Source organism: Hibiscus syriacus, unplaced genomic scaffold (assembly GCF_006381635.1).
Source record: "Hibiscus syriacus cultivar Baekdansim isolate YM2019G1 unplaced genomic scaffold, ASM638163v2 tig00111394_pilon, whole genome shotgun sequence".
Classification (NCBI taxonomy): domain Eukaryota; kingdom Viridiplantae; phylum Streptophyta; class Magnoliopsida; order Malvales; family Malvaceae; genus Hibiscus; species Hibiscus syriacus.
In genome coordinates, this window is record NW_024063080.1 from 489,472 (window position 1) to 500,153 (window position 10,682).

The following is a 10,682-nucleotide window of genomic DNA, read 5'->3' on the forward strand; positions in this document are numbered from 1 at the left end:
TTAAGATTAAGACATTATTTTTTTAAAATAAAATTTAAAACCCTTCTCCTCTATTGATAACGTCTTCACCTTAGTGATTAATATTGATCGAATATCCAAAATAATTGATTAAAAAATGTTTATGGCTACTTTGATGGAAAAGATCAAGGGTTAATTTGACCAAAGTTGCCAATTCAAGGTGTTTTAAACAGCTAGATTTTAAATAAAAATAAATTTATCATTCATTAATTACTCATTATTCTATTTACTTTTTCTTTTTATTCATTAATTTTTAATTAAAAGTCAAAAATCCAATTATATTATCTGAATATTAAATACTAATATTACGTTATTAAAAATTAATAGTACTCATCATTAAAATTCAAAAATATTTTAAAAAAAATATTATTTTTATGAAAATAATAATATAATTATATAATAATGTATCATATTTATTAAAATAAAATATAATTATATATTTTTTATTATATAATTGAGTATCTCATCACAATATTAAAATTTTAATATTAAATAAAAATATTATATATTTTGGAAAATTATTAATAAATATATTTTAAATATTTTAATAATTATTTTTATTAAAATAATATTATTAATACTAATATGCATAATAATTTTTTATAAAATAAATAATATTAATTCTATAAATAATGTATCATCCCTATTGGTAAGAGCTCAGATCCAATGAACCAGTATCTGCTACGAATAATGGCTATGCACATGGGGCCTGAGCTGGGCAGGCCTCCAACTGACGTACAGAGCCCATAAAAGCAGAGGAGGGCATCTTCGCTCTTGCCCCACAAAAGTAGAAGAAAATCATTTCCTCTTCCTCTGGCCAAAGGCGGAGTCCTCCATCTCTCTCAAAGCCTCCAATCACGCTCTTCTCTAAGGTAAAATGCTACATCTCTTTAAATATCCCATCATTTCATATTTTATGTACTTCTTTGTGGAGTTTACCTATTATAGTTCCTCGCTTTTCTTTTAGATCATCTATACTGTTATTTGACCTTTACCTTACTGTTCTAATCATCATTATTCATAGATCTGTAAAACTGTTAATAGTTTTGTCTATGTTTGATCTGATCTATTATCAAACACAGTGTTATATGGAAAATTTAGCCTTGATTCGTTAGATCTGTTGGTATTTACTGCTAAGCAGTGGCCTGGAAACCAATCGGATCTGTATCAGACCCTAATTTGCAGTTTGATTCTTCAGACATGTTGGTTTTGTTTAATGATACTGCGTTTATGTTACCCTTATTTGTTGCTTTGCGTTACTCTTAAGCTAACCCTGCTTCCGCCTTTTTCAGAGTTTAATAGGAGGCAACGTATCATGTAATTATAGTTTATACTTCTTCAAACTTTTTCTTCAAAAATTTGTTAACTCAGTAAAATCCTTGCATTTAAATTACATAGATATACATGTTGATGGTCAGACTCAAGTGAGACTTTTGAATGTTAATTGTTTATATCTTTTATCAGTGGTGTATCCAGAAATATAGTTTTGAGGGTGGGCACAAATAAATTCTGTATGGGATGGACACAAATAAAATTTTAAGGTGAGCACCTTCATTAAAATACTAACATAAATAAATTCAGATTTCAGGGTGGGCACGTGGGCAAAGCGCACCTCCGCCACTGTCTTTTATGATTTTTATTAGATAGTAATCTATGTTGATTCGACTGTTGATTGTGGGTATGTGTCTATTTGTCTTTCTTTTCATTTGTCTAGATGTTAAGACACCGGAATATGGCATAAAAAGGGTCCGGAGTAGGGGTGTAAACGAGCCGAGTCGAGCTCGAGTATTGCCGAGCTCGACTCGAACTCGAAAACTTTAAACATAAGCTCGACTCGACTCGAAAACTCGCGAGCCTAAAATTTTCAAGCTCGACTCGAACTCGAAAAATAATATTGAAACTCGACTCGAACTCGAAAAGGCTCGAACTCGAAAAAAATTCAAGAGATCGATTGAAGCTCAAGACTAAAGCTCAATTGAAGCTCGATTTTGAGCTCGATTCAAGCTCGAGGATGGGTTAATATTCTTTTGTTGAAACCCATCCCTTTTTATACATTCGACTTACCCTTTATTCCCCAAGAACCACCGATGTGGGATATAACTCACATAGGAGTTAGGATAATGAACCTTGTTTCTGGTTTCAGCTCTTTCACTCGGCCGATTTATCGTTGGACTGTGAACTTGTCTTCCCAAATATTACAACAGCAACATCATACTTTACGGATAATTAAATGCCTTTCTCGTTGATATTCAACTTCACCCCTCTGGTGCATAATTAGAATGGCTCTTCTTACCTGCCAAACATAACCACCATATTACAAACATGATTGAACTGGATGTACATACAACCCGAAAATTGGCATACTCAAATGAATCAGTTTTTAAGTTAACTACTTACAATTGATTCGTTCATCCCCATTCTAGTAAGATCATCGATCAGCCTTCTTCTGATATGCGATTTCCAATTCCCAGTATTCTCTTTATCTGGTTCTCCCGCTTCTATATTATATTTTTTGTTAACATGTGGAAGATCACAAGAGTAGGAGAACAAGTTCAGCAAAAATGTATACAAACCTTTATCTCATTGGCCATTTCGGGAGATATGTTAATATGCTGGTTTATTCCAGAACGTGCTGCATCCATGGTGGAAACTTTGATAAGTCTCAAATTACCAAAGTAGGTTAACTTCCTGTTTGAATTTAATTCAAGCATTAACGACCTAACATGACTTTCACGAATTGTCGACTACGTTGCACTCGAATCTGTCTTCCCATTAACATCTGCAATCACAAATTATCAGTTTCTTGACTGAAAATACAAAAAAAATAATCTAGAAATTTACAAAATAAGGAACTACCTTCCCTTGGAAAGCAGACAGTGCTGCATCAGCCTTCTTGGATTTGAAAGAGACAAAGGCATAGCCGATGACTTTCTCGATTATCATGAAATATAACTTCAGCAAACAACATTAGCACCCTCATAGCCCTCACTTCATATGAAAGATTCGCCACGAACAAGTTGATTTTGTCTCTATTTCTTATTTGTTTTTCCATTTTGTCTGTTCTGTTTGGTTGTTGCTGCCACTGCCATATGGTGGCCGGCCGTTTAATGTCACGACAAGTACAGTCGTAAGTTCGCCGACCCTTTTGGACTACTCTCGGTAGCCCCCTTCGTTGTTTCGTTCGAATATTATATTCGAATGGAACTCACTGCCAGGCCAGTTCTCCGACTCGAACCAGAAAAATATATATATACACATTTCTGTCACTGTAAAAATTATTTCCTACATTATGAAGTTTGGTATTTGAATTTGAAATCAAGCATCGTGAATTTTGTAGGAAATTTTGAATTAGGAATCGAGTTACAACCTCCTCCACTTTACCCACGAACTTCAAATCGACTGTTGCAGCTTGTGTTGATTGTGAGTGTTAATTGTCAAATTCTAGTAGGTTGGTCTTGTCGTTAATTTAGAATAATTTGTTTATTTAAACTATTTTGTATGTTCTAATTCGGGTCGATCCACTGTTCGAGCTGATCGTAATAAAGGTTATTATCGGTCCTTAACTGTTAATGACGTGTGTCTTTTTAATTGGGGCTACATTATTTTATTTGGTTACTTATTATTTATTTGGTTGAAATTGATTTGAAACATGAATGTTATGTAAAATTGATTGCCTTAAATACAATTTGGATAAATATTATATATTCCATGTTGGCTTGTCGGATTTTAATGGATATTGTACATTTAGAATATTTGAATTTTTGGGTGATTTGTCGGATTCAGAATATATGTATATATTTAGAATAAATATTTCGAAATATTTAGCTGAAAATATGTTATATTCGGATCAGATCAGATAATTATGCCATTTTGTATGTCATAACTTAAACCCTAACCCCTAACATATAAACCCTAAACATATAAACCTTAAATCATATCACGTAAACTCTAAAACTCTGAACTTTAAACCCTAAACTCTAAACCTTAAATCATATCACATAAACTCTAAAACTTTTGAACTCTAAACCCTAAACCTTAATACCTAAACATTAAGCCATAAATACTAAACTCTAAACTTTAAATCCTATTATATAAACTCTAAACCTTAAACCTTAAATCATATCACATAAACTCTAAACTCTAAACCTTAAATCTTATCACATAATTTGAAAGAATGAGATGGCTTAGTGAAAAGAGAGAGGGTATACTTGTTTTGATATATATTTTTTAAATTATTAATATTTAAATTGAATCATATTTTTTTATTATATTATATTTATTATTAAATAAAAAATTAGTTACGAGGTAAGTACAATATAGTATCTTGATATTAAATGCTCAAACCCTTGATATTTATGATATTTGAACATGAAACCTCAAAATATAACAACAATTTAAAAAATTAGTTATTACAAATATTATCATTAGAAATATATTAAAATATTTGTCATTAGATAAATAATTTTTTTATTAATTTAAAATAAATATAAGAAAGTTTATTCAAAAATAATTTTTAACCATTTTCAATTTAAGAATATTTATTCATCAATAATGTATTTTTAATATATTTTTAATAATGTAATTTTAAAAAATCTAAAATTATAATAAAACATTTTTTTCGAGCTGCTCACGAGCTTTCGAGTCGAGTATCGAGTAGCTCGTTTCGGCTCGTTAAGAACTCGAGTCGAGTTCGAGCTCGAGTCGAGTCCATTCGATCCGAGTATTTATCGAGCCAAGATCGAGTCAATCTCGAGTAGCTCGCGATCTGTCTCGTCTCATTTACAGCCCTAGTCCGGAGAAGGATACAGGGTGTGTGCTTAAGTATACAAAATTATATTATTTTGAGAATTAGATACTTTTTTTAGGAAAATGACTAGAAAAGTATTTTGATGCAAATTTAGGCTATTTATTTATTTTTAGTCCAAATTATAATCAATTATGGGCTTAAGTCTTAGCAAAAAATAGAAGAGAATAAACTTATGGACTTAAGAGCCAAAACCCAAGATAAAACTTCTACTTTCTCTTCTTGGCAAGGCAACTAAAATGTTAGAAAAAGGAGAAAAAGCCGGAGACTTCAACCAACAGTTTCTTTCCCCGCCCCGATGGGGCAGCTAAGAGGAAGCCTTGCCACATATTTTCCCTTCATATTTTCCATATTTCAATTTCTCTTTTTCTCGACCCGTTGTTTTCTAGTTTTCATTTTGAAATTCCTAATGTTTTCTCTCCTTCCTCTCTCCTTACCCGAAGTGGCAACAATAGTCTAGAAATTGCTTGTTGACTTAACTTTGGGGTGCTGATCGTGGGATGAAGACGAGTCCAAATATTTTGGCTTGTGAGACAGGTCCCAGATCCTAACCAGGATCGTGTTATGTCGACACGGGATCTTGATATTTTGCTGAGCAAGCATCATGAAATCTATCAATCTATAAATGCCAGCCTACCTGATCTTGTTATTTCTAGGACTGGGATTTTTTTAATAAAAGGCATGTATTTCAGTTGAGTTTAGGTTTTGTTTCCTGTTTATTTGTTGTTTTCTGCTTAATATTAATGTGATGGTTAAGTTCCTCTCTCTGGGTTGTTTTTGGTTGTCATTTTGCTTTATGTTTTTTTCTTCTGGATGAACTTAAGTTCTTGCTGAGGTGTTTTACTCCTGCGGGATATCCCTCTAGTTTACCATGTTGCACGTTTTGCTTGTGATTGCTACAAAAGATGTTTTGATTCTGCATGATATTTGCTGGGTTATGAATGATACTTTCCATGTTTATAGCATTTTCGTGTCCATGATTCTGACTTAGTTAACATTTTTCATAATTGATTCGTTGATATGTTTGCAGATTACTTAGCCTCATTCAGTAACAGACTTTTGTTTTCATTTTTAGTTGTATTATATTTGTGTGGTTTTTTACTCGGCGGCTTTCTTTCAGGGAAGTCAGTATGGATCAGGTTCAACACCCAACTGTCATGCAGAAGGCAGCAGGCCAGGTCACTCGTTTTAGAAATTCCCAAGATTTTCAAGCGAATGATGGGTCCTTCTGCAGGCCTGCTCTATACCAAAGGCATGCTGTATATCGGAATTACTCCAATGCTGCACTGCAGTATTCTACTATCCGAGCTTGTGGAGCTACCAGTGACCTATCTATGGTTTCATCAACTGCATCTTCTGTTTGTATTCAAGCCCCTGCTGAGAAAGGGTTTGCCAGCTTTGCTATTGATTTCCTAATGGGTGGTGTTTCTGCTGCTGTTTCTAAGACAGCTGCTGCTCCAATTGAGCGTGTTAAGCTTTTGATTCAGAACCAGGATGAAATGATTAAAAGTGGTAGGCTCTCTGAACCTTACAAGGGAATTAGTGATTGTTTCAAGCGAACGATTCAAGATGAAGGATTTGGATCTTTGTGGAGAGGAAACACTGCAAATGTTATTCGTTATTTCCCCACTCAGGTTTGCAGTCATTGGAACTTTGTTTTTTATGTTAGATTAATTTGATTGGTCTTGTGTTTTACGCATTCCACTTTTCTCTTTTGGCAACAGGCCCTGAACTTTGCTTTCAAGGATTACTTCAAGAGGCTTTTCAACTTCAAAAAAGACAGAGATGGTTACTGGAAATGGTTTGCTGGGAACTTGGCATCAGGTGGTGCTGCTGGTGCTTCTTCCCTTCTGTTTGTCTACTCCTTGGACTATGCTCGAACCCGTCTTGCCAATGATGCAAAGGCTGCAAAGAAGGGAGGAGATAGGCAATTCAATGGCCTTGTTGATGTCTACAGGAAGACCTTAAAATCTGATGGTATTGCTGGGCTTTACCGTGGTTTCAATATTTCATGTGTTGGTATCATTGTTTACCGTGGTCTATACTTTGGAATGTACGACTCTCTGAAGCCGGTGCTTTTGACTGGAAGTTTGCAGGTTAGTATGTTTGATAGCCTGTGATGTAAAGGGTTTATTACAATGCTATTTTATACCTGCAGTGTTTTATGACATTGCTCTCTGTTTTTTTTCCCCTCCGATAATTGCAGGATAGTTTCTTTGCTAGCTTTGCCCTTGGTTGGCTCATCACAAACGGTGCTGGCCTTGCATCTTACCCGATTGACACTGTGCGTAGAAGAATGATGATGACCTCTGGTGAAGCAGTAAAGTACAAGAGCTCGCTTGATGCATTCTCTCAGATATTGAAAAATGAGGGTGCCAAGTCTCTATTTAAGGGTGCTGGAGCTAACATCCTTCGTGCCATTGCCGGTGCTGGTGTGCTCGCCGGATATGACAAGTTGCAGCTCATTGTGTTTGGAAAGAAGTATGGATCGGGTGGTGCTTAATCTTTTAGTCCCGTTTAGGTTTATAGACGGCTATTCCATCAAATAATTCAGATTCAGTGGGGGGGTTACTCTCCAAACAATTTTTGTTTTGTTTTGGTTTGGTTAACAAAAGCTGATAAGATTATTGGTAGCAAATAATGACATTACCCCAATTTCGGATATTATGCTTTTAAGTTATAATTGTTTCTGTTTCAAGTTGGTTTATGATGTTTGGAATTGGGTTTAGATGGTGTGGTGGAAATTATCATGTTATTTTATAGGTATCATATGTCCTCAAATTATGGTCTTCATTTTAAATTGATCCTTAAACTTTTAAATATTTTAATTTTATACTTGAACTATCCATATTTAATCCTAAAATTTTTTAACGTTTCAATTTTATTCTCAAATTATAACCATTCTAAATTGGTATCCAATTTTTTTGAATATTCTAATTTTGTTCCAAACTATACGTATATATTAATTACATTCATGGTCAATAAAATTGCAGATTGTTACCATCCCAAGACTGCTAGGATTTTCTTCAAGCTTCGCCTCTTCCACCACGATCGGTTACTGCGGAGGAAGTCGAAGCTCCCCATTTCGGGAACTTAATCAAGGATATTAGTCGGAACCCAATTAACTTTACCGAGTGTTTAATTTCATCGGAACTTCATTTTCTTTCTATTTTCGGGCTTATTTTTGTTTCAGATATGCTAAACTGAAGAGAAGAGGGCAAACCCAGATTCGATCTTCAGTTTTTTCCAAGATTGATGATGATGAAAACCAGAACTCGAATTTATCGACTCCTCCGAATCAGCAAGCTAAGTCTTTGAAAGTGGGGGTCAAGTCGAGCAGTGAAAGGAAGAAACCAATGATGACGGATGACATCTCCCAGCCCCAGATGATGAGATGCGGCGGCTTAAAACTACTGTTCTCTAGGTATTTGTTTGCTGGTAGGGATATACTGAGTCATATAAGCGAGTTTTGCAACGAGTTGAAGAAATTGGCTACCAGGGCAAAGGAGAGAGAAATTGAGGAAGCTGAAGAGGCAGTGGTGGAGAAAGAGAGGAAGCCATTGCTCTAATTGGGTCAAGAGAAACCAGTTGTAATGCAGAAAGGAATTGACATTGCTAAAGAAAAAGAAAGGATTAAAAAGTAAGTTGAATCAAATTTACTCAAGGCAAGACACAAGACTCGCTGGATTCGATTTAGATTCTGTATAGTGTAAATAAGAAAAGTATGTTTACGTTGTGCGCAGAAACAGAACACACGAGTCAGAAGCAGAGAACATGTCCCCTCCTCTCTCTCTAAATCTGGAGAATGTAAAGAACAAATACAAAGGGTTGCTGCAAACACGGGTCAATCCACCATCTCCACAGTGCTTTTCTGCTACTGTCAAAACCCCTTCTAAGGCTCCCAGATCCAAAGTCACGGTGTGTAACTTTATATAAACATATTATATATTTAGTTTTACACGTGTACATGACAGTTTAAAAGAATGAGATATATCATTATGAGTAAAACTAAGCAGGGATCATATCTATATCTATATATCATATGAATCTTGGTTGGCATGTGCGTATGTTTCTTTTTGATGATTATTTAGCTTGCTACATAAATGAGGCTTATCATCATGTATCCATCATAGGAAATGGGGATCCTTCAAGAAGTGAAGCAAAACAAGGATATCAAAGAAGACAAACCTGGGAACAGTGTTTCTACTTGTGTTATCACTAATGTTGATGTTAATGATGGAAGACAAGCAAGAGCGTTGGATGTATTTTGGTTCCTCAAGCCTTCCACACTGTCTGAGTAAAACTATTTGGTAAAAGCCAACAACAAGCGAGCTCAAATGCTCTCTCTTTCTTAGTTGTAGTTCATTGATTCATTTGTTGCTGATAGATAAGAAACTGTAATCAGTTCGTTTAATAATTGTATTGAAAACCCGTTTTCACTGAATAAAAGGCTAACACTGTTGATCAAGCATCTTCCCTGCTTATTGGCCTTCCTGGAATTTAAAGCCACTGTATATATATATATATATTACATGTATCTATCTAAATACTAAGAGAAAACTCTACTGCCAGTATATCTTGAAAAGTAAGCAACAAAGCCCAAAGACAAAGAACTATCATACTCTGCATAGGACAAGCATTACATATAAAAAGGCCACCTCTTTTACCTCAGTGGTATTATTTTAATACTCTAGAATAATTACAAGGTAATATATGTTCAAAATCTTTCATAATTATTGACACCACTACTCAAATCTGAAATCTCTCAGGAAAACAATTTTTTTCCTTTTGCTTGATGGTTTCTACCTCAATGGCTTTAAATATAAATATTATATGATTTGCTTTTTCGTTTTAATCCTTTAGGCAATTCCCCGTTCTTCCTTCAACAATATTTACATAAATAAACAGTTTCTAAACCCCAATGTTTGAAATGAGATTGATCATTAAAGTTCAAACAAACATTAATGATAAAAAGGGAAGAAGCTCTCAAATACATGATCAAATTTCTAAACTCATCACCAACAAATACAATAACATCAAAAACCCTAAACGTTGGGGGTATCAAAGTTCCTGATTTCACAAGCATAAGATTGAAGAAGACACACACACACACATATACAAGAAACATACGTGGAACTACCAAAGGAATGTTTTCGACTTTATTCCCTGCGAGAAGAAGAGCCGTGGCAAGCAAAAAAAATGTCTGTACCATGAACGAGATCCGATGATGGTTGAAAGCAGGTTAGAACACAAGACAATCCAAAACCTAATCTAAACTCAAGTTGCAAAGCATAAAATCCAAGATCCTAGACCACACGAACCGTGCACGTGGGTAAAGCCTGTGGGTATACACACGCGACTCCCTTGCCAGATCCTCCATGGTCTCCACGAACAGATTCAAGCTTCTCACAGGCGGAACATATAGAATCAAAGGCGCTGCAGAGAAAGCAATTGTGAAGAACAGCTGCAACATCACGTCTCTTACGTACAATTCAAATGAAGCAGAGCAACAAAAAAACCCCAATCTAATTTGAAGAACGGAACGGTGTGGAATCTGAAAGAAAAGGGTTGTAGAATGTCCTAGAGATGGTGCAGGGTGTTGAAAGCTTTAATTTGCAGGTTTGGTAGAGAAAACAAAAGATTGAAGAAAGTAGGGCCCTAAAATTAATTGCTGTCGATGGTGGAATATATTATTATATTAGGGTAAACTTTCGTTTGGTCCTCACCTATTATTTAATTTATGTTTTGATAAAATCTATTATTTTTTAAGGCTTAATATTTATAAAAATAGTGCTCAAATTATACATCTGTTTTCATTTAAGTGCTTAAACATTTTTTTGGGTCAATTAGGATATCTAAC

The 10,682-nt window shown here is 34.6% G+C and overlaps 4 protein-coding genes across 5 annotated transcripts; 3 read left to right on the forward strand and 1 right to left on the reverse strand.

Annotated features, from left to right (window-relative positions):
• The first annotated feature begins 784 nt into the window (after positions 1 to 784).
• On the forward strand, positions 785 to 7,428 carry LOC120160962 (ADP,ATP carrier protein 1, mitochondrial-like). 2 transcript variants are annotated; one of them, XM_039171270.1, is made up of 4 exons: positions 785 to 890; positions 5,943 to 6,456; positions 6,547 to 6,918; positions 7,029 to 7,428. In XM_039171270.1, the coding sequence occupies exons 2-4, from the start codon at positions 5,953 to 5,955 to the stop codon at positions 7,323 to 7,325; spliced, it is 1,173 nt and encodes a 390-aa protein (XP_039027201.1). In that variant the 5' UTR covers positions 785 to 890; positions 5,943 to 5,952; the 3' UTR covers positions 7,326 to 7,428. The 2 variants fall into 2 exon arrangements, with proteins under 2 accessions (XP_039027201.1, XP_039027200.1); XM_039171269.1 differs by lacking the exon at positions 785 to 890 and adding an exon at positions 1,202 to 1,220.
• A 368-nt stretch (positions 7,429 to 7,796) lies between these two features.
• LOC120160904 lies at positions 7,797 to 8,391 on the forward strand. The gene is made up of 2 exons (XM_039171220.1): positions 7,797 to 7,876; positions 8,016 to 8,391. Exons 1-2 carry the CDS (start codon positions 7,797 to 7,799, stop codon positions 8,389 to 8,391), a joined length of 456 nt encoding a protein of 151 aa, XP_039027151.1.
• Positions 7,945 to 9,171, forward strand: LOC120160921. The gene is made up of 3 exons (XM_039171233.1): positions 7,945 to 8,462; positions 8,566 to 8,740; positions 8,956 to 9,171. The coding sequence occupies exons 1-3, from the start codon at positions 8,416 to 8,418 to the stop codon at positions 9,121 to 9,123; spliced, it is 390 nt and encodes a 129-aa protein (XP_039027164.1). The 5' UTR covers positions 7,945 to 8,415; the 3' UTR covers positions 9,124 to 9,171.
• Positions 9,172 to 9,803: 632 nt separating this feature from the next.
• LOC120160923 lies at positions 9,804 to 10,454 on the reverse strand. Its single transcript, XM_039171234.1, has one exon. It carries the CDS (start codon positions 10,293 to 10,295, stop codon positions 10,089 to 10,091), a length of 207 nt encoding a protein of 68 aa, XP_039027165.1. The 5' UTR covers positions 10,296 to 10,454; the 3' UTR covers positions 9,804 to 10,088.
• Between the last annotated feature and the right edge of the window lie 228 nt (positions 10,455 to 10,682).